At 31.3% G+C, this 22,844-nt stretch overlaps 1 protein-coding gene across 1 annotated transcript in view; it reads left to right on the top strand.

The window, feature by feature from the left end:
* The window catches only part of LOC132717437 (von Willebrand factor A domain-containing protein 3A-like), a 36,381-nt gene extending 18,613 nt beyond the window's left edge, over positions 1 to 17,768 (top strand). Inside the window, exons 19-32 of the mRNA XM_060700906.1 lie at positions 653 to 898; positions 1,473 to 1,591; positions 3,239 to 3,322; positions 4,075 to 4,177; positions 4,583 to 4,797; positions 5,815 to 5,933; positions 8,616 to 8,758; positions 9,541 to 9,685; positions 12,230 to 12,374; positions 13,098 to 13,246; positions 13,879 to 14,005; positions 14,214 to 14,311; positions 14,958 to 15,025; positions 15,482 to 17,768. Coding sequence (XP_060556889.1) covers positions 653 to 898; positions 1,473 to 1,591; positions 3,239 to 3,322; positions 4,075 to 4,177; positions 4,583 to 4,797; positions 5,815 to 5,933; positions 8,616 to 8,758; positions 9,541 to 9,685; positions 12,230 to 12,374; positions 13,098 to 13,246; positions 13,879 to 14,005; positions 14,214 to 14,311; positions 14,958 to 15,025; positions 15,482 to 15,525 — 1,805 coding nt within the window. The 3' untranslated portion in view covers positions 15,526 to 17,768. The remainder of the gene's footprint in view (positions 1 to 652; positions 899 to 1,472; positions 1,592 to 3,238; positions 3,323 to 4,074; positions 4,178 to 4,582; positions 4,798 to 5,814; positions 5,934 to 8,615; positions 8,759 to 9,540; positions 9,686 to 12,229; positions 12,375 to 13,097; positions 13,247 to 13,878; positions 14,006 to 14,213; positions 14,312 to 14,957; positions 15,026 to 15,481) is intronic.
* Positions 17,769 to 22,844: the final 5,076 nt, after the last annotated feature.

The raw sequence follows: 22,844 nt of genomic DNA, 5'->3' as shown, positions 1-22,844 counted from the left end.
CAAAACGGCAAAATTGAAAATATTGCAGGCTCGGTTTGATTGAGCCTGTTCATGGACAATACTGTAAAGTGCAAACTACGGTCCACACCCCCCTAGCACCGACTTAAGCAGAATTCAACATTTAATCATGGTTATAGTGAAATTTTGAAACATCCGCAGATGTCAAAACATGAAAATAATGATTATATCAAAAAAATATTGGTAAGATCAAAATAGGAATTAGGTTTAATATAAAAACAGAAAAAAGATGTCAAAAAAGGGTCATAGTAAAAAATATCAAAACAGCACATAGGTTTAGGTTCATTACCATTGTAGAAATAGTAAAATGATGCGTAACAACTTCAAGACCTGTGCAATTGTGCCTTCATAGCTTTGTCTTATTAGGGCCAGTTCTTAAGTGCTATGAGGATATATTGTTGTATCCTGATTAAAGCTCAAACTTACAATCACTGCTATAGTAGAGAGGCAGTCATTTTAACGGCTTAAAAGCTGCTCTTTTTAGAGTCAAAATTTTGTGACATTTGAAGAAGGTATACAGTGTTAAACACAATTTTTGTAATTCAAACATAAAGAATTGATTATAATTATGCAAATATGCACCTTTTGACATCTGATATGCTATGTTTAATTAATGTATTTCATTATTTTACAGCATCTGAAGGCATATATTTGTTTACAAGTGGTGTACCTGACCAGGACATCAATGTATGTCAAGGTTTTATCGAGGAAACTTGTGGTGGCAAGAATATCAAGCTTCATACGATTCTCTTCAACGTTGATGATTATGATGCTAATGGAGCGATACCCGGCAGATACGCTAACATTACACGGACGGCTGAATGTCTCAGAAACCTGGCTCATGCCAGTGGCGGCAGATTTCACTGGATAAGAGAAACAGGTGATTTTTTTTAAGCTTTTGATCATTCTTAGTAAAACAGTAGAATATTTGTTTTAGTAAATCTATTATCATATGTAAGTTTTCATTTAATAGTAGAATACCAATGTTATGTTCAGAGTTAATTTCACAGTTTCAATGTTTCTATAAGAGTTTCTTACAGTTAAGCTTCCACATAATTGTAGAATATCTGTTACTATCAGAGTTTATATTACAGTAAAGTTTCCTTAAACAGTATGATATCTGTTACTGCAAAGTTTCTATATAATGTAGAATATCTATATTAGAACTAAGTTTCCATATAACAGTATAATATCTGTATTAAAACTAAGTTTCCACATAACAGTAGATCATCTATGTTACAGCTATTTAGTTTTCATATAACAGTAAGATATCAATGTTACAGCTATGTTTCCATATAACCATATAGCATCTATGTTAAAGCCAAGTTTCCATATAACATCTATGTTATAGCTATTTTGTTTGATATAAATGCTACATCTAGGTTTCCATATAACCATAGATCATCTATGTTACAGCTATGTTTCTATATAACCATAAACTATCAATGTTACAGGAATTATTGAGAGTGATGACATTCAGGTGGTCACAACAGAGGTAGATAAATGTCTCAACTTCTCACGGAAATGTCAGATGTTGATTGATAATGTGAAGAAAAAGTACCACGAGAGATACGTAAGTGAAATATACTTCACATTATTTAGAAAGGACTATGGTTGTGTTGTTAAAAAATCACTCTTTAATGGTGTAAGGTGTAGATTTTCAGAACTTTATCATTTCTATTTTATGAATTGATAATGATGAATTGATCAGGTGTAAATTTGAAAGTAAAGGGAACTTTTTTAAGCTGCATAACATTATGCCATGAATCACTTTTGCATTTAGGATTTATGAGAAGAATATACATTTACTTTTGTGTCATTTCATAATAATATCTTTTTTGTAATGAAAGATTTGAGGCAATTATTTTGCTCAGAAATGATTTAAGAAAAGAAAGGCTGAAGATAAAATGGCATTAATTGAATATTTTTACTAAATATTTATTTTTGCACCTAAGATTAGGAGTTTTCCAAAAAGTGGATGATTTGCAATTTTGCACATGTTAGCTAAAATTCTTTGTTATAGATAGGTAGTGTGTCCATTAGACATGTTTTTTATTTGCTCGATTAGTACTAATATTTATGATATTAACTTTATTCATACAACAAACTGTTCACATTTTTCCACACATACCAGTAAGTGCCTGTTATAAATATAGTGTCATGTACTGTATAAGTGGTAAATTTTGCGCTGTGGAATTATTTGCGAATTTTGCGAATTGAAAGTATTCGCAAATATTTGATCACGCAAAAATTATTTCTTTTTAGGCAAGTTTACAGCATCTTACATGAATATGTTTGACTGTTAGGGTACTGAGATTAGTTTTTCTCATTGCTTGTTGGTCTTGACAAATTACAAATGCTTTAATGAAACAATATATGTGTTAAAAACACAATAGGTTATTTATATAACTAAAGAATGTTTTAAATTGTGACAAAGAAATGTGTGATCAGGTCCTTAATCAAACTAACAATGTATATTTCAAACAATTTTATGAATAATAAAGGTATTAAACAACTGAATAGAACGATTACAATAATGGCATATTCTTAACATGTACCTGCTTATTTAATGAAATCACAAAACAGTATTAAATTCAAGAAATCATATTTTCACAAAATATTTCTGCATGCATAAATTCCACTTTTTGTCATTCGCGAAACTTTTGTGACACATAATTATCCACTTATACAGTATCTGCAAATGCATGGCTTTTTGAGAGAGTTTCCAGTTCAAAATACTAAATTACATGATTATTAAAAAAAGGCTCAATATGTGAACAGTTTGTGTATATTTGTAAGTGACTAATTGTATGTGATACTTATAATGCTGCCAATAAAAAACTTCCTTTAGTACCTGTTACACACAAATACATGTAATAAATTGCGTGGTGAGGCACCCAATGTAATAAATTGCTCAGTGAGGCACCCAATGGGGAAATCCAAAAGACAAATAGTTGAAATTATGAGTCAATGTTTTCTTATTGTTAATTATGCCCCATGTAACATGTCTGACATTTTATTAAGAATTTATTATACAGCAGAAAACACTTTATTCGAGGAAAAATAAAAAAAAAAAAATCACAAATTTACGACACAGTAATAATATCCAATGGAATGCGACATTAAAAATGCATTATCATATAAACATACAATGTATTTAGTGTAGTGGTGTTATATGTAATATTAGATTGTATATGGTCGGTATATTTTCTACTCTCAGCACTCGGAGCAAGTCCTGGCATTACCGGCACCGGAACGTTCGCAGCGGGCTAGAATATCAGGGTCGCAACATTTAGCTATCAAGGTAGTTGGTCATATACATTGTTCTAGATTATCATATAGTGTAGAAATTACAATATAGCTGTTTGGCAGTTGTGAATTTTACATTAGTTTAGAGATATACACATGTAGTTGATTTCTTTTGACTTTTATCACACTTTGCCAACCTCTATCAGCAGTCATTCAAAGAAAATTTTTTTGGCCTTTGAAAAAATTGCATGTTTCAAGTTGCAATTTTTTTTGCCTTTAAAAAAATTGCATGTTGCAAGTTGCATGTTTCCAGATTAAAATATTTTTCATAACAATTTTATTTTTTATGAACTTTGAATAAATAACATAATATTAATATGTTAACCTTACTAAAGTTTTAAATAGTAAGATTATGATATCTAAACTATTTAGATGTCAGCAAAGAGTTTTTTACCGTGTGTTCTTAACAATGTCATAGAACATGAAGAATTTGGACTTATTTCCAATTGGTACAAATTCTAGGATTATCTTGAGGCATTTATCAGTTTTAGAAATGCCTTCATGCCGAGGCATCCATAGATTAACCTTGGAGGGAGGAGTGGGGGCGTAGGGGTCATGTGGTTTTTGTCTTGTTTGTACAGTGGAGAACTTGAACAATTACGATAAACTCTTCAGTATTTACTTAACGTTTGTCTTTGGACACATCTTAATTAAACATATTTAGTTAATTATTTACAGGTTTAGGATGTAGTATTTATGTTTAAGAAACACATAGCGTAATAATAAAACTGATATTTTATTTTAAAGTACGAGGCTGAAGATGTTGAAACAAGTGAGTCAAATTTGACGAGACCTCGTCAGAGACCATCAAGTGCTAAAGCATCTAGCAGTGAATCAATGTTACCTATGCGTAAGTTATATCCTTCTTAACAAATACATAAACACTGTTATCCTTCATGTAACATAATAAATGTTAATTGAATTACAACATGTTTAGAACAGAAAGCTGAAAAACGTTAAGATTAGGAGCAGATTTTTGTTGTGTGAAAAAGCAGTAAAGTTGTAACATACAAAAGAATGGTGGTTTTACAATTACATCAATTTTGCCTGAAAAGAAATGAAAAGAAATGAAATGTTGCCTTGGATTTTCATTTGCAAGTTCATCTGAAATGTAGTCATTAGGGTTAAGTTATAAGGATATGAAAACAAATTGATAAAGATATGAAAACAAAGTGATAGCACTTTTTCTTTTGAATTTGCTATATGTTACCTGTTTTAGCTTTAACCATGGCATACATTAAATTATTGTTTACAGGGTCTAAAGATAGACCATCTACAGCCAGAGACCCATTGGATAGAGTAAAGAAAAAGAAGCTCTTGAAGTCCAGTTTTTTCCTGGACTCAGGGAAACATCAGTGTGGGGATGGTACAGGAACTGTCTTCAGGAAGTACCCCGCCCCTAGACCGGTCCGTAAGAGTGTAGCCCATCCCACAATACCAGACACAGAGGATCAGAGAACAACAAAGGAGGTAGGTAGTAGCCATAGCAACTATGTTCAATGAATTTTTAGAATTGTATCATGTTTTCATAGATATATAATTAAGGGCTTTTATCACAGGTAGGGGAAGGGGCATGACCCTTAAATTTGGGGGGAAATAACATAGCTTGTTTTGCAAAAAAGGAAGAAAAGTCTTGATCTTAATTTAATTAAAGGGGAAGCTACATGATTTAAAAGAAGTTTCCTGTGGGGAAGCAGCCTATAAAAGACCCCTGCTACAGAATATATACTTGATGACCTGTCTTTTGTCCACTGATCTGTACAACTACAGTTGTAAGCTCTGAAAATTTAATATCAAACATGAATAATATTATACAATTATACAATTATTGACTAGTGAGCCATTGAATATGATGTGATATTCACCGGCAGATGACATATTGACCGAGGCGATAGCCGAGGTCAATATGACTTTCTGCCGGTGAATATCACATCATATTCAATGGCTCACTAGTCAATAATTGTTTTATTATATGAATAGGCTAAGAAATAAAAAAAAATCACAAAAAGTACAACCTTATATACATGTACAAATTTTGCCTCGTTGAAGCGCGGGAAAAAAGACGCACGTGTTAGGCGTGCAACGACTACGCGAACGCTGCGCATACAAAAATAATTCAAGTTTATACTCATCATTGCGGTGTAGCCTTTAAGTATAATAGTAAAGTAATGATATTTTAATCGAGAAATATGCCATAAAGAACAAAAAGCAACAATTATTTTTTAATTAACACGCGTAATTAACAGTCTACAGTGTATGGTCATTGAATATGAGTCTATTTTTAGACTGGGAAAATCCAATTCAGCCAGTAAATATGATACTACACCCAGTGAATATGATTTTATAAAAAGTTCTGTTGACTACTGTTTGGACCAATGAGATTGCAGCTATATTTAGATCATATAATAAAAAAAAATAAGTGACTGATAGTTATCATATATTGAGAACAAGTTACATCACATGGTGAATATTGATAATTTTTTTCAGTGGTTGAGATTGTACAGTTTATCCAAGTTAAAATTAGACCTCACCAAGCTGGTGTCAGGACCAGATTGTAAACATGTGGAAGATGGTGTCAAATCATTGAAGAAACAAGTCTCTGCCAAGTATGTACACATTAATTCATGTTTCATTATTCTATACATAAATTTATCATATGAATATATCATTAAATATTCTATACATAAATTTATCATATGATATTCTATACATAAATTCATCATATGAATATATCTTTCAATATTCTGTACAATTATTCTGTCTAAAAACTTATTATACTGACTGGAGAACATACATGATTTAATCTAACATTAACACCATTGGAACATGACCAACTTCTTAAAATGCCAGAAAAATAAACCCAACTATAACAATCGCAGTAGACAAGCCATCATGTTCGACTTTGCCGATATTTTATTCAAATCTTTGTTTAATCAATCACACCACAAACAGCTCTTGTTCCAAAATAAAATAATCATGTTTACAATGCTCTTTCCGTAGTTACCTTGATTATCCATATATTGATAAATTGACTGTCTGAAAATGGAAGTTTGACATGTCCATTTCTGTCTCTTAACCAATCAAAATTTGACTCCTACTTTGGTCATAAGCCTGGTTCCTCATATGACACGTACACTGGTTAAATTCAAGGAACCAGGCTCCAGAATTTTCCAAATAAGCTACAAGCTTAATTCTAAACAATCAAACTTAGATAAGTAGTGTTTAAACTAAGCCAGTAAATTTGTCTTGCACGTAATGTTCAAAAATTGTATAGCAAAACCAAAGTTACAGGGAATATAATGGCAGATTATTTTATATTAGCTCTTTAGTATATGAGAGACAACATACAAGGTGAGTTCTTCATTGTTAGGGAGTGGACTCTTTATTTCTGTAGTTTCCCAACAGAATCTATTTTTAGATTGTTGGTATATTGATGTCAGTTGTTGTTTAGTAACTCCCTATAAAAAATTTAAAGCAAATTATGCAAAATTTTTAAAATATAATTTCATCATTGTGAAACTGTCAGTTTTAAATATATACATTGGTATTGTGTATATGTATTTATTTTATTCCTAAGTAGTTTTAGGATTCAAAATTGGTATGAAAATCCCTAAAAATTACAAAGAACAGTTCCAAATTCAAAATAGGACTAGCTCATTATATAAATTTTATGGGTTAAAGGGTTAAACAAGAAATGCCTTTGCTCATAAGAACTTTATAAGTGTGCATAACTGATATAAATATCAAAATGAACTTTACTTATGATGTTGAATATAGAAATTTTATATCATTTTTCAAAGGAGCAATAAATGCATACACTTTAGATACTAGAATTTCTATGCTTGTTTTTAGAAGTTATCAGAATTTATTTTATTGATGGTTCTGGTCTAACATTACTTCTGCTTCTTTCTTTGAAAATCTGATTAAGCAAATTCAGCAGGATTGGGGTTAAGAATTTAGTACTTCTTCATTCTAGATAGAAGATCTCAGCATGTATTATTACTTCTTTTCAAACAGCTTTCCTTTCTTTAAAATTTCTTAATTTTTTAAATTGTTTATCTGTCAGAATATGATTTTACTAATAAAATTAGAACTCCAGAAGTTTATGGTAAATAGTCTCATCTCTTTAATATGGTTGTAGCAAAGTTTAAATGTCATAGTGTGTATAGATATTTTATTCCTAGAATAGAACAGAACAGCCATTGATATTCTTTTTAGAACATATGAGCCGCGTCACAACAAAACAAACATAGTGCATTTGCGACCAGCATGGATCCAGACCAGCCTGCGCATCCGCGCAGTCTGATCAGGATCCATGCTGTTTGCTTACAGACCCTATAACAAGTAAAGAAACTGATAGGGAACAGCATGGATCCTGATCAGACTGTGTGGATGCGCAGGCTGGTCTGGATCCATGCTGGTCGCAAACCCATTATGCTGGTTTTGTCATGGCGTGGCTCATTTATATACATATATGGAGTAAATAACCAACTTTCAGCTCACATGATTACAATGTGATCATATGAGATATTGCAACAAGCCTTTGTATGTTGTATGATGTTAAGTTCTGCTTTGTATAATATTGCCTCCTTACACAACAAGTCAATTCTAACGGAAATTGTACTGTAATTTTCTTAAGGTGCTCCTCTATAAAAATGAAATTGATCCTGTCTGCAGAACAAGATAGCCACAAAAGCTGAAAATAGAAATAAGCTTTTAATCACGTCTCCCCTTTTAAACTGCTTGGCTGAGTTTTTTTACTCAACAAGAAAAATCCTTTGGGGCTCTTTTTAAGTAGCTAGTGTTATTTTAATTTCCTAACCAAACTTGCCACCAGAGCTTACATTAGATTTTTATTTAGCTGACATCATTTCCTTAATGGCTAAATCTTGGTAGGAATGATCCTTGAGTTAGATGGTCTTTTATATAAAAAGAAACTAAAGTAGTTTTTGTCTGTTGAACACAATGGCAATCAGATGATTTGAAACAAGTGAAACATTGGCTGAAGATTCTACATTACCATTACATACTTTCATACATTATTTCTCAGTTGAGCCATCCAGGGTCTTTAGGAATCTCTTGTTTATTATCAACATGAATAAAGTTTAATCCAGTTTCCAAACATTGACTTTTTATGCATTCTGTTATGGCCCATATCTATAGAATACGTCATAAAATTAGGAAGAACAATGTATTTACAATGTTTTATATACAATGGCTTTGTACGTCTGCTAATTTCCAATCACTAGCAAATGTAATGAACATGTATTTTGGTTATCACCTTACAGATACTGTGATATATTCCCAAGTATCAATGTGAAGGGTACAGTCAAGCATCTCCAGTTGATGCCTCATGAACTAGAGGACTATGAGAAACAAGTGGAGAAAGTTCTGAAGCGTTACCTTAAACGATTACAGTGGCTACTCAGTGGTCAGTATTTGATTTTTTTGTTATGTTTAAAATACATTGCTTTTGAAGAAATAACCTGTCAGAAAAGCTATAAACTGCATTGAATAATGTATTAGATATTTCTTACAAGATTAGAAAAAATGTAATAAGATTTGCTTTACATTTCATATCTTTCATCTTTTTCTATTTATGTACTGGTTTGTTGTCAGTTTGTACTGGTTTGTTGTCAGTCACAAATTTAAATTATGACTGGCGGAAAACACTTGTTCAAGTTAGTATATTTCTATGCCAGTTTGTAAATCAATCAAAATATAGTAAAACCAGTGTAACATTCATTTGATGGTGCTTGTAGTCAGTCTTAACTGCTTGAAAGCTAGTAACAATATTGACTTACCATTAAATTCTACCAATATAGAACCAGGCCAGCCTTCACATGTGCACAGTCTTAGCAGACTATACTTTTAGATGCTTGATTGAAGCATTCTTATATCAAAACCCCTTATAGTAACATTATGGAAAATTCTAATTTCAAAGCAGAGCCAATCCATTGTACAAAAATAGGCCGTGTAAGGGTGTATTTTAGCATTTTGATATCAAAACCCCTTACAATAACAATGGACATTTCCAATTTCAAAGCAAAGCCAATCTATTGTACAAAAAGAGATGGTGTAAGGGTGTATCTTAGCATTTTGATATCAACACCCCTTATAATAACAATAAACAATTCCAAATTTAAAGCAGGACAAGTCCATTATATAAATGTAGAAGGGTAATGGTTAAAAAGATGCTGTATGGTATTTCAGGTAGCAGACGTGTGTTTGGAACAGTAGTTCACAAGAAATGTGCAATTCTGATAGATACATCTGGTTCAATGGTACCATACATGGAGGAACTAAAGAAAGAGCTAGCTTCATTGATCTGGGAACAACTGTATAGACAGGGTTGTCGGTATGTTAACTTGAATTTTTAGCTCACCTGTCACAAAGTGACAGGGTGAGCTTTTGTGATCGCTTTTCGTCCGGCGTCCGTCCGGCCGTCCGTAAACTTTTGCTTCAAATGACATCTCCTCATAAACCACTAAGCCAATTTCATCCAAACTTCACAGGAATGTTCCTTTGGTGGTCACCTTTAAAAATTGTTCAAAGAATTTAATTCCATGCAGAACTCTGGTTGCCATGGCAACCAAAAGAAAAAACTTTAAATATCTTCTTTTAAAAAACCCAAAGAGCTAGAGCTTAGATATTTGGCATGAAACATCTTCTAGTAAGTGTCTACCTAGTTTGTTCAAATAAAAGCCCTGGGGTCAAAATTGGCCCGCGCCAGGGGGTCATTGATTTTCCCAATATACATATAGTAAAAACTTAAAAATTCTTCTTTTAAAGAACCCAAAGAGCTAGAGCTAAGATATTTAGCATGAAACATGTTCTAATGGGTGTCTACAAAGTTTGTTCAAATAAAAGCCCTGGGGTCAAAATTGGCCCCGCCCCAGGGGGTCATTGATTTTCCCTATATGCATATAGTAAAAACTCAAAAAATCTTCTTTTAAAGAACACATAGAGCTAGAGCTTAGATATCTAGCATGAAACATCTTCTAATAAGTGTCTACCAAGTTTGTTCAAATAAAAGCCCTTGGGTCAAAATTGGCCCCGCCCCAGGGGGTCATTGATTTTCCCTATATGCATATAGTAAAAACTTAAAAAATCTTCTTTTAAAGAACCCAAAAAGCTAGAGCTAAGATATTTAGCATGAAACATCTTCTAATAAGTGTCTACCAAGTTTGTTCAAATAAAAGCCCTGGGTCAAAATTGGCCCCGCCCCAGGGGGTCATTGATTTTCCCTATATGCATATAGTAAAAACTAAAAAAAATCTTCTTTTAAAGAACCCATAGAGCTAGAGCTAAGATATTTAGCATGAAACATCTTCTAATAAGTGTCTACCAAGTTTGTTCAAATAAAAGCCCTGGGGTCAAAATTGGCCACGCCCCAGGGGGTCATTGATTTTCCCTATATGCATTTAGTAAAAACTTAAAAAATCTTCTTTTAAAGAACCCAAAGAGCTAGAGCTAAGATATTAAGCATTAAACATGTGCTAATGGATGTCCACAAAGTTTGTTGTAGTTAAAGCCCTGGGGTCAAAATTGGCCCGGCCCCGGGGGTCATTGATTTTCCTTAAATGTGTATAGCGAAAACTTAAAAAATCTTCTTTGTAAAAACCCAAATAGCTAGAGTTTAGATATTAAGCATGAAACATCTTCTAGTGAGTGTCTACAAAGTTTGTTCAAATAAAAGCCCTGGGGTAAAAATTGGCCCCGCCCTGGGGGTCATTGATTTTTCCTTATATGTGTATGGCAAAAACTTAAAAATTCTTCTTTGAAAAAACCCAAACATGTGCTAATGGATGTCCACAAAGTTTGTTCTAGTAAAAGCCCTGGGGTCAAAATTGGCCCGGCCCCGGGGGTCATTGATTTTCCTTAAATGTGTATAGCGAAAACTTAAAAAATCTTCTTTAAAAAACCCAAATAGCTAGAGTTTAGATATTAAGCATGAAACATCTTCTAGTGAGTGTCTACAAAGTTTGTTCAAATAAAAGCCCCGTGGTCAAAATTGGCCCCGCCCCAGAGGTGTCATTGTTTTTAACTATATGTGTATAGTAAAAACTTTAAAAATCTTCATTTAAAAATGCCAATGAGCTAGAGGTTAGATTGCAGGAAACTTCTTTTTGTGGGTGTCTACCAAGTTTGTTCAAATAAAAGCCCTGGGGTTTAAACTAGCCCCGCTCTGGGGACCTAAATACAGGTGAGCGACCTCAGGGCCATCATGGCCCTCTTGTTAACATTGTAAAAGATTACAATTCCTCTGTTAAATTATGGTTCAGGAATATTTATATTTTAATAGAGAATAGATAGTGGGCATTTATTGGGATAAAATTTATTTGTTTTTGAGATCAGTTGTGAAAAAAAAAGTTTTTGTCATTTGAGGCAATCATTTTTTGGGTCCATTTCATGGAACTGACTAGTATTGTTGTCATATAAGAACACTTACATTGTGGTAAATGTAGGGTTTAAAACCACAATACATGTACCTGTTTTATTAAATATATAACTACATTGTATAGACTAGTGAGCTGGCATATCCATAAATAATGTATGAAACTGAACTTACCTGAAGTCAGTAATGGACCAATCCAAATCAATGCAGGAGAAAATAATTAATTATACAAAGAGGCTGTAATGAATCTAAATTTTACACCATTTTCATGACTAAATGTAGAGTTCAAACCATTGCTAGGGGGCGCAGAAATAACTTGCATTTAGCACTGCTATCCATGAACAGGCTCTGTTAGAATTTTCACATTTTGCGAAGTGAGATGACCTTTAAAGTTTCCATTTAGAGAATTTTATAGTATGATTTATTACTTACTTATGATATGTAGGCAATGAAAAGGGAAACTTTTATGTAACTGTCACTAACATTTAATTTTATTGTTTATAGATTTAATCTGATCCGGTTTTCTGGAAATTGTGAGAAATGGCAAGAAAATATACAACCAGCTACCCAAGAAAACTGTCATTCTGCCATCAAGTGGGCGTCAACATTAAAAGCCAGTGGTAATACATGTACGCTCGAGGCTTTACAGGTATGTGATTTATTAGATTTTTTCTTTATCAAGCACTTTGATGACTCAGATTTCAAGTAAGGGTTTATTGTTGTGTATTTGTCACATTCATGTAGTCATTGTATACTATTAAACACAACAGTCAATGTATACTATTAATCTTAAGATTGCTGGCTACGTGGGTTCAAACCCCATCAGGGGCAAGCCGTTGTTTCCTTGGGCAAGAAACTTTACATTCATTGATTAGTACTGGCTGGTTCCAGGAACGGATTTGAGAGTGTTTAACTAAGCTTATAGCCTTCAACACAATCGAACTGAAATAAATTCATATAAACTATTAAAACAAAGACAATTTAATCAAAGCACAAAAATATGAAAGTATTGTAAGTATTAAAGTATTGCTTAACGTAGAATACTGTTTTACTGAGAAAGAGAATATATAGTTCCTAAGGGAAATTTGTATTTTGATAATACACTTACCCTAGGTACAGCTCACAAATGCAGGTTAATATGCTGTCTTAATTTAACTCTAAAATTAAGAGCAAGGTTACATGTAAAATTTCATGAACTATGTACAACTGTACAAATGAAGTTTTAATAGCAAGATTGATATTGTTTACTTTTCACATTAAATTATTTTTTCATGAACCACATCTTATATAACTTAGCAATTATTATTGTAAAAAACTTTTACACCAACCCTTTGTATACCTAGTTAACCAGTATGTATAAATTCTATTTCAGCTTGCATTTGATGACCCTGAGATAGACTCAGTATACTTGTTAACCGATGGTAAACCAGATACCAGCACATCTCTTGTACTGCGAGAAGTCGCCGAAAATACGAAAAACCTCATACCAATAAATACCATATCATTCAACTGCAACGACAAGTAAGTGTTATTATATGCACCAAAATTTTTGTGAATTTTACACATTGTTTGCCAGAATAAGAAAAGGAGGACAATTACAAGCTTATGCCCTTTTCATACTGTCATTTGTGATAATTTCTGTTCCCCTACATTTATTGATAGCTTGGAGTGCATATTTTTTGGCTGTCTAGAGCCTGTCAGTGGTATACTTGGCCACAATACTACATATTGGTTCAAACTTACCTCTTATCAAGAAATTTGCTTAAATATTTTGAATTTGACCTTGACATCTGAATGACCTTGGCCTTTATGGTTATACTTTTAACATTCAGGAAATTCTGATTAATAATTTCTTAGTAGAAGTTCAGAATGTAAATAAAAGTTGTTAATCCTTTTGAATGCCAGAGGTAGTAATAATTACTTGCCTATACCGTCTTTAAAGATACAGGCTAGCTTATACTTATATGCATCTTATAGGGCTGTTTAATGTGCAGTTTAAGTATTTTTATATCAAGACGCCTGACTTTAAAGCAATGGATATTTTTAAATACATTCCAAAGTCCATTTTACAATTTATCATGGTATATGATAATAATATAAACTCTCTTATGTTGTTAATCATTGAATTATGTTTTTCGTTTTCATTTTTGCAGCACTGCAAACAGTTTCCTTAGTCTCCTCGCAACAGAAACATCAGGTCGCTACCACCGTTGTCACAGTGATTTTGATGCTCAATTATTCGCACACAAACTTCTTACAGATGGATTTAATGATGCCGAGGTATATGTTTTGTCATACTTTATAGTTGTTTTTGTTAGTTTTCAGTTTTAAATTGTCACTTCAGTGCAGTAACGGGTTAACTCTCTATGTTAACCCATTTCTGCTCTAAGAGGATGAAATAATATATTCACAGCCTTGATAACTGACTGGTTAAAAAAAAGCTGTCATAGATTCACTTGGTTCTTATGCTACTTTATGAATATTTCAGTACCCACATTTACCGGACCTTGAAGGGGATGATCTACGCAGACTTGGCCAGGAGATCACATTGGCTAGAAAATACCTACAACAGGCCAGGCAGTACAGGTCAAATATTTCTTTTGCATTCCTTTTACCCTTCACCTTCTGATTTTGTATAATGAATTTGCCAAGCTTTAAATTTTGAACCGTCTTGGTCAAACTGCATGGATGTGTACATTGGCCAGGCCATATTCTGTTAAAGCTAAAGCTATATCCTAGTTATATTCTAATGACAATCCTATCAAAATAAGTAAATTGAAAGCTTGTTTGATTTCTATGCCGATTTTAACACACTTTTGGTTATATGTTGCCAGCCACTTTTCTGCATAAATAAACAAATATTTTTAAAGTCTCTAAAAGTGACCCACTACTAATCTTACATGATTTTGTTATCAGCAGTGAGAGATTAATGATTATTACATTCAATGTTTGAGGTTAATTGTCACAGAGAACTTTGGCCTCGCCTGAGGATTGCACCCTCAACCCCAGGTAAACAAATCTGAAAGGAGTATGCCTGTAGATATAGAAGAAATAGAGCACTACATGTCCAATAAATTGATTTCTAAACTCAATTTAAGTTGCAATTTTTCTAGTATTTTGATGAAGAATGTTTTATACGATGCTTTTCTACTATCCATGTATCATAAATAACAGAAAACTCTAATGAGAAATGCTTTATATAATTTACATTGTATGTATATTATGCTTACAGGGCATTATACAAAACCAAGTCACAAACGTCAAACACAGCAGATTCTGGAGAAACTGCCAGAAGTAAGTGTTATATTCTTTTTTTAACAGTTATATATACGTTACAAATTACACAAGTTTCGTGAATTATGATTGGTTTAAATACTTTGTGTACAATGCCAAATTTACGATAAGGAATGGAAGCACACACAAATAACCATTTATTTCTATATTGCAGATGGTTACCTGTGTGTTTGCATTGCATTTTGTTCATTATAATATATTTCTCAATTCAAATTATTAAAAATGTTAAATGTTTTATCACTATGATGGCTTTATATTGAATTACTTTTTATTGCACAATGTTCGAATAGCCATTTAACCTCTGATGTCATTTTATTTTTGTGCGTGTTTTTTCTGTGCTTCTTTGAAAACAGTGCAAAATTGCTCTTTTCTGTTTTGTAATTAATGATATATAACTATTCTTATGTTTGTTTGGTTATAGAAATTACATAAAATGTTATTTATATTTTTTTGTAGGTAAAGTATCACCATTTGTTGTTGGAAGACCTAAAGGTTCAGCAAGATAGTTTCCATAGCAACCACATCTAGTCTACAAAACTTCAAAGCTTATATAAAAAGAGTTTCCTCCCTTAGTGTACACAGGCTCATTATATATTTGAGAGTTGTTCCCCTTAGATTACTGACTGATTAAATTACTGAATTTGACAGACTGGTTTTATTATTGATTGGATTATCATCATATATGAACATGAAAAGTTTAACAAATTGATTTTATGTGAAGTCTTTATTCAGTTTTGATATATTACCTTGTTTTAATTAGAAATTTTAAACAAACATCAAATTACTCTAGCTTTAGTTGTATGGGTGAAATTTTAGTGTTTTTTTTTTTAAACATAATTTAATATCTTGTTTCATGATAGCTCTGTTGAAATTAGAAGTTTTTTTTCTTAATTTGTGTATATAATTTGGTCCATTATAAAACAATTATAACATTTATTCAAGTAGCATGCCTCCATATTTCATCCAAATTCAATGTGAATATTTAGAAAGTGTTCAAAACTCTTAAAAAGATATCAATATGAACTGTATTATTATGAATAACAAACTAGTTACATTGTCAAGTGAAAAAAGATGTTTAATAGACATGTTATACTTACACATTAAACATACATATGGTGTGCCAAAATATGCAAGTTACTCTTTAAGTATCAGGGTACAAATATAGTGATAGAAGTAAAAAGAAAAAACAAAACGTATTTTCATAAAATCTTCAAAATATGACTTGTCTCAAAAGTACTTGTATCTCAACACTTTTAGATCAAAGTCTGTCTTTGGATTCTTTCATGTATCTAATCTATCTACCTAGCTTTTGGAAAATTAATGAATTTAACTTTAAGTTTTTTTTTGTTATTATTGATTTTTTTTTTGGGGGGGGGGGGGCATAGTATTAACTCACCTGGAGTCTTGCGAATGAATCGCTACATCCAACAACAGGAATATTAATGCCATTGCTATCTGCAAACGCACAGCAATTGGAATTCAGAATATTTTAATGTCCTTTACTTTGTTGCAAGATAGATTTGTTTTAATGAATTTGAAATCTGTAGAAAAAATACAATTTTAATTTGTATGATACACCAAAATTATGGTAAGATTATTAAAGATTAAACCACTGTTTATGATTAGTGCCCCAATGCCACCTGGGACTTTATACTATCATGTTTCAAGAAATTAATTGCTAGTTCTTGTTTTATAATAATTGCTTTACAAAAACGAAAATCACTGACTTTGTAAAAAAAATTAAAAAATCACTGACTGTCATGTAACTGGATTACATTAGAAATAATGATATTTATTTAGGTTGTTAATGCAGAAAAACAACAACTATGCTTATAGAAATTTATTTTTTAACTGGTGTTGTTTTTACATTGAACCTTGATCTGGATCTTGATATTGTTGATAAAGCTGAGACATTTATATTATAAATCAATTTAAAAAAAAACATCATTAATTGAGGAATAATTCTGCATTGAATGAACCATTTCAAGGTTGCTACCAGAAGTGATAAAATTGTTATTTTATGTCTCGATTGTAGAATCTAGAAAGTTTATTTTCATTTTGTAAATTCATGTCACATGTAGTCATTGTAAGATTATTTACATGGGTTTTTCTAGTATTTCTGATCAATCTGGTATTGGTTTTTAGACCATATCCTATTGAAATATTTTAAATGGAACTGCACAGCCATCTTTTTTTTTTTCGAAATACCCAATTTGTTCCAAGTTATCGAAATATCAAAATGAGAATTTGAAGTTTGTCAGCCAAGAAAGTTCCTGATTTATTGCCTACCATGTAACATAGATTATGGTATACATGTACATACATAGATATTACCGTAAGTGTTTGGTGAGTTGTAAAAAGTAATCTCCTTTTTAAAGAGGGGACATAGTTGTTTTTCAACAATCACTTAGTTGCAAATACCATCTGTCTGGTGATGGAACATTCTCTCTTACTACCTTTCTTTTATCTTTTTTGTGTGCTTATGATTCCAAATAGAATAGAATTCATAAGAATGAAAACCAGAATTTTAAATAATTTACTTTGTCATTTTTAAAACTTTTCTTTATATAGAATTTTAACATTTTATTTATTAAAGATATTGTGATAGATTTTGTTTAAATATTTTGTGCATTTTACAAACATGTTTTAGATTTATATATGTATATTTAATATAAGATAACCCTGCATTTGTTGATCTATGCTTTAGCTCTATGCTATTAGAAAAAGTGAATAAACAGAAAACACCCAATTTGTTATGTGTTATGTTTTAATTTTTTATTCCTTCCAATACAGTTGATTTCAGAGAGAACTGGAATTCATCTATACCAAGAAACTTATAATTATGTAATGAATAAAGAAAACTTTTGTCAAGAACTCACTAACTATAAAAGTATATTTCTAAGTAGTCATCATTAGATATGATAATACTTATACTACTATTAATGATTGTGATGCTGATAATGATGGTAATGATGATAATTCTGATTAAGATGATGATGATTTTAATGATGATGGTGATGATCAGAATATTGATGATGATAATGGTGGTGATGATGATGATGATGATAACATTGATGATGATGATAATTATGATGATAAATAAATGGATTGATAAAATTTAATGTTAAAAGTATATCTGAGAAATAAAATTGGTAACTAAAATGTTAATGAGGTTTATTTACATTTTAAGAACAAATATTGAACACTCGCTATTTATTGGTAATTGTTTCCTTACATCTTTAAAAATTAAATATTCTCAGTTTAATACTTGTGCAGAAAGATTGCTTTAAATGTTTGACCAAAGAAAACTGAAGGTTTGGAACATCTGAACTTTCAGAAGGCAAAAATTTAGACTTCTATTTACTAAGTCAAGTACAGCAATATGATTAATATGAGAAACAAAATACCAACCCAGGCACGCCCGTTTCTGACTTCAAATAACCTACCCCTCACTATTGTGTCCTGAAATAACGACAGGGGCATTGTTTGGTTTTTCATGTGAGGAAGCTATTGAGGTCGGTTGTTTATAAATTCTCATATCTCAAAAAATACATGGGGAGACACCTAAGCCTTTCTTCCAAATGCGAATATCTAAAGCTGCCCTATATCCTTAACAGTGTCGATGTGACCAAAAAAAAGTTAGAATTGAATTCAAATAATATATTGTTGAAGAAATGTTCAATTGTCCGGTTCCGGCCTAAGCCAAGTTTTAACGCGTCTTCTAAACTTTTTTCTCATTAAAACAATATTATATGAATAACTAAATTGGTTTGGATACGGAACTTAAACAGAATGATTAGCCGATGGCGACAATTTAAATAGTGACGTGTCCAAGAACAGATGTTGACCTCAAAAATGCTTTTGTTCTCAGTAGACGCTTGCAACTAGTATACTTTATCATTATTATCGCCGCCATAGATGTTAATCTTGTTAATTTCTTTAAAGGAAAGTACCAGACAGAGCGACAGATGAAATAAATTAAAGTTGCCACGTTCTTTGACATTCACGTCGTAACTTAGACCAACATTTAAATTTTCACCCGTAAGGATTTCAAGTGTAATGTTGGTGTTTTGATTTCCTTGCTAGTGTAGACAGTGCAATGTATTTTTAATGCCTTGCACTTTATTACATAACAAAGTACACTGCATTGAAACATACACTCTACAAGTTACTAAAAAAAGTAACATTCATCTCAATCTAAACCTTAAGTTTAAACAATGTTTTATTTATAAAAAATCATTTAAATGATAAATTACAAGCATTCAAAGTACGAATTAATTAAGAAGAACGTTTAGAAAGTTTTTTATACACATTCTTCATCTCTAAAACTTTGCTGTCGATGAGTACTCTATATAAGTCTTTAGATAAAACTTTATACGTGTCCTTTAGTATGCAAATATGGAATTTAATAAATACTCGTGAATAACATTTCAACATGTTGCCATGATATATGTACAGGTCGTAGCGTGTTTATCACATTCATTAACCTCCTCTCGACACTGAGCAGATGTCATTGCCTAAACAGTATACACCATATGATACCACCCTGAGGTATACCTACACACCTTTGATATACATCGTTAACACACACAAAACATTTTTTAAACAGCAATAAAATATATTAAACATTGGAATCAAATGTTGGGCATTTATTTGTGAAGATTCATTAATAGTCGAAAGCTCAGAGCAAAATATAATCCACGTAGGCAATAGAAATTTCATTTTAAATGCTTAGTTGAAAAAAAAGAACAACAAAAAATAAAATGTATCTATGTTTTCAAGATTAAAGAAGATTTAAGGTTTCATGCCCTTGTTAAAACAATGTGGTAAGCATTATCTTGTCAAAGAAAAGTGTATTACAAACTCGATTTGTTCTCATTCATATGACCCTGTCAATCACTGGTTATTCTATTATATGCTTAATTTGCTACGGTTTATGTAATTAATTAATCTTAAATTTGTCATAAATGAGTCTTTAATTAATTTTATGCCACAACGACACTGTACAGATCATATGGTGACTTTCAAGCTTTACTGGCGGAGGAAGATCTCAGATGCTCTTTCATGTACCCGCGTTGAACAATAGTTTCTGCACTTAAAAGACAAAATAATAAGCTATTATCCATTTCTATGATTTCATAATATAATCAGTGGTGTATGCTTTTTTAAACATACTAGATACATATTACAACTGATATATAACATTTTCCCTGTCCATTCTTGATTGCCGAACCACTCAATATTCCATTCAATATTTTATAGAGCATATATGAACATATTTAAATGCTCTTTACCCACATTTATAACATGCAAGGCGGTGACATTTATTACAATGGGAAGAGCATGATTATGTTATTACAATTAACTATATAAATAAAGAACACTATTCACATGTTTATAGCCAATAACAACATTAGTACTGAAGCTGAATATATAAAAGAAAATTAATTATATCAAAACAAATTATTTTTAATTCAACGTTAAAAAAACAAGTTAAACTTTACAAATATTTGTAAACGAACACTTTTCCTAAAAGGATAAGTTGACATCCCTGATCACTATAATGTATACAAAGCATATACATGATATAATGGACCAAACAAGGGAGATAAAAAATTTTTTTTTTTAATAATACTCGTAGACAGTTTCTAAGAGAAAAATATAGAGTTGCATAATATTTCAATCTTTAGTTCAGATGCGCAGTAATTTAACTTTGTCGGCCAAAGTGTATTTTCAAAACATCTAAACGATTGTCCTAGCAATAATATGCAATGTCGCAAGAAAATCCACTTTCAAAAGTGTTTCTTTTCTTTAAAATTAATGAATTTGAACGAATGTTAAAACAAATGCTAGTATACAAACATACGGGTTGTTTTTACTTTATATAAAAAAGCTAGCTTGTTATTTTTGTTGTTGTTATTATTATTATTATTATTATTTTATTATTATTATTATTATTATTATTATTATTATTATTATTATTATTATTATTATTATTATTATTATTATTATTATAATTATTATTATTATTATTATAAGCATAGTATTTTTTCATGAACTCTTTAATCGCGTAAAGAGAAAATACTATTATTGTTCATTGTACGCGTTTATTATTATTTATTTTAGAATTGTGTATTTCAAATATTTTGTTACTGTCCTAAAGGTATTTTAGCATGTTTTGTTCAACATCATGCTACTTTTTTTAAAACGCCACATGTTGCCTTATAGCGTACCCTTTTTCAAAGTTGAAATAAATCATTTAGATTTATGATATGTATGTTATGCAATACAAAGTCCCCCCAGAGGAGACACGTTTTAACACTCGATGGCTATATAAGGTCGGGCATACGTAGGCCGCAGCACAACAGTTGGAAAAACAAAAACCTGCGTTTGTAAACCGCAATCAAGTTAGTATCGTGAATTTATATTTTAAATGTTTCATTCATTTTGCTGTTTTCTGAACATTAACTTTATAATACAGTACGTACTTGTAGGAAACTAAATATTTGTTTGTTTTTACTTTCTTATGGAATTAATTGTTGGACTGTACATTTTTAAGTAAAATTCACAATGATTAATACATAATTTATATTTCATAATTATATTCGGGGAACTTACTTGTCGTGCTCAGCCTACGCAAATGATAATGCTTATTAGATATGACTTAAACCCTTATTGAATTGAGTAATTTATCATATAGATGTAGTCATATTTTCCTTTTTAAAATATATAAAGGGCTTAAATATTCAGAAATGATCCTCATTCAGCCTCGAGTATAATTATCATTATTATTTTATTTTATTTCATTTTTTTTTATTTTTGAAACATTACTTTTGAAAAATTATACATTTGTACCTTACCGATCAGCGAATAAATATTATAGAACAAATAAAATATTTTAATATTCTTGTTATAGATTCAACATAATCATCATGTCTCGACTTAGTATCTTTGTGCTCTTGGTAGCGGCTGCCGCTTACGTCATCGCAGACGAATGTGAAAAGTAAGTTGCATTGTTACAAATATAATTAAGCCGTGTCATGACAAAACCAACATAATGGGTGTGCGACCAACATGGATCCAGACCAGTCTGCGCATCCGCGCAGTCTGATCAGGATCCATGCTGTTCGCTATCCGTTTCTCTACTTATAATGGGGTTTGTAAGCGAACAGCATCGATCCTGATCAGACTGCGCAGATGCGCAGGCTGGTCTGGATCCATGCTGGTCGCAAACCCATTATGTTGGTTTTGTTTTGACGCGGCTCATTTATGTTGTTTTTTTTTTTACCCATAAAGATAATGCCAAATATGGTCACATGACATTGAGTCTAATAATTTTAAACTGTTATTCCATCATTGTGATTTTGTAAAACATACGATTTGTTTTTTTGACGATCGTGTTTTCTAATGAATGTTTCAGTTTGTATAACATTTTGCTATCTTAGCAACTAAACAGCTTTCTCATAAACTGAAGAAGTCAGTTTTAATGTTATTGGTATTCATGTCTAATGTAAATGGTTCAATGTATAAACATATCGTGTAATTTTATTTTCAGCTGTGCATGTGGCCAAGAATGTGATGGAACTGCGTGTGCTGACGGTATGTATATTGTAAATACATGTACATGAATATTATTTCAAGTGTAATATAGAAAACAAAGTCACATATTTATTAATAATTATTAATAAATAGATGCCTGTATAAGAATCATTCCGGAAAATAGAATTTAATAGTATCAAACTCTGTTAAGAAATCTGAGGACATTAGCAAAATGTTAACAGTATAACTAAAGTAGAAATAACGTTTTGAGACAAATAAAATTTAG

Source organism: Ruditapes philippinarum, unplaced genomic scaffold, assembly GCF_026571515.1.
Source record: "Ruditapes philippinarum isolate M1 unplaced genomic scaffold, ASM2657151v2 ctg2330_1_1_1_1, whole genome shotgun sequence".
Classification (NCBI taxonomy): domain Eukaryota; kingdom Metazoa; phylum Mollusca; class Bivalvia; order Venerida; family Veneridae; genus Ruditapes; species Ruditapes philippinarum.
This window is presented reverse-complemented; position numbering and strand designations above follow the sequence as displayed.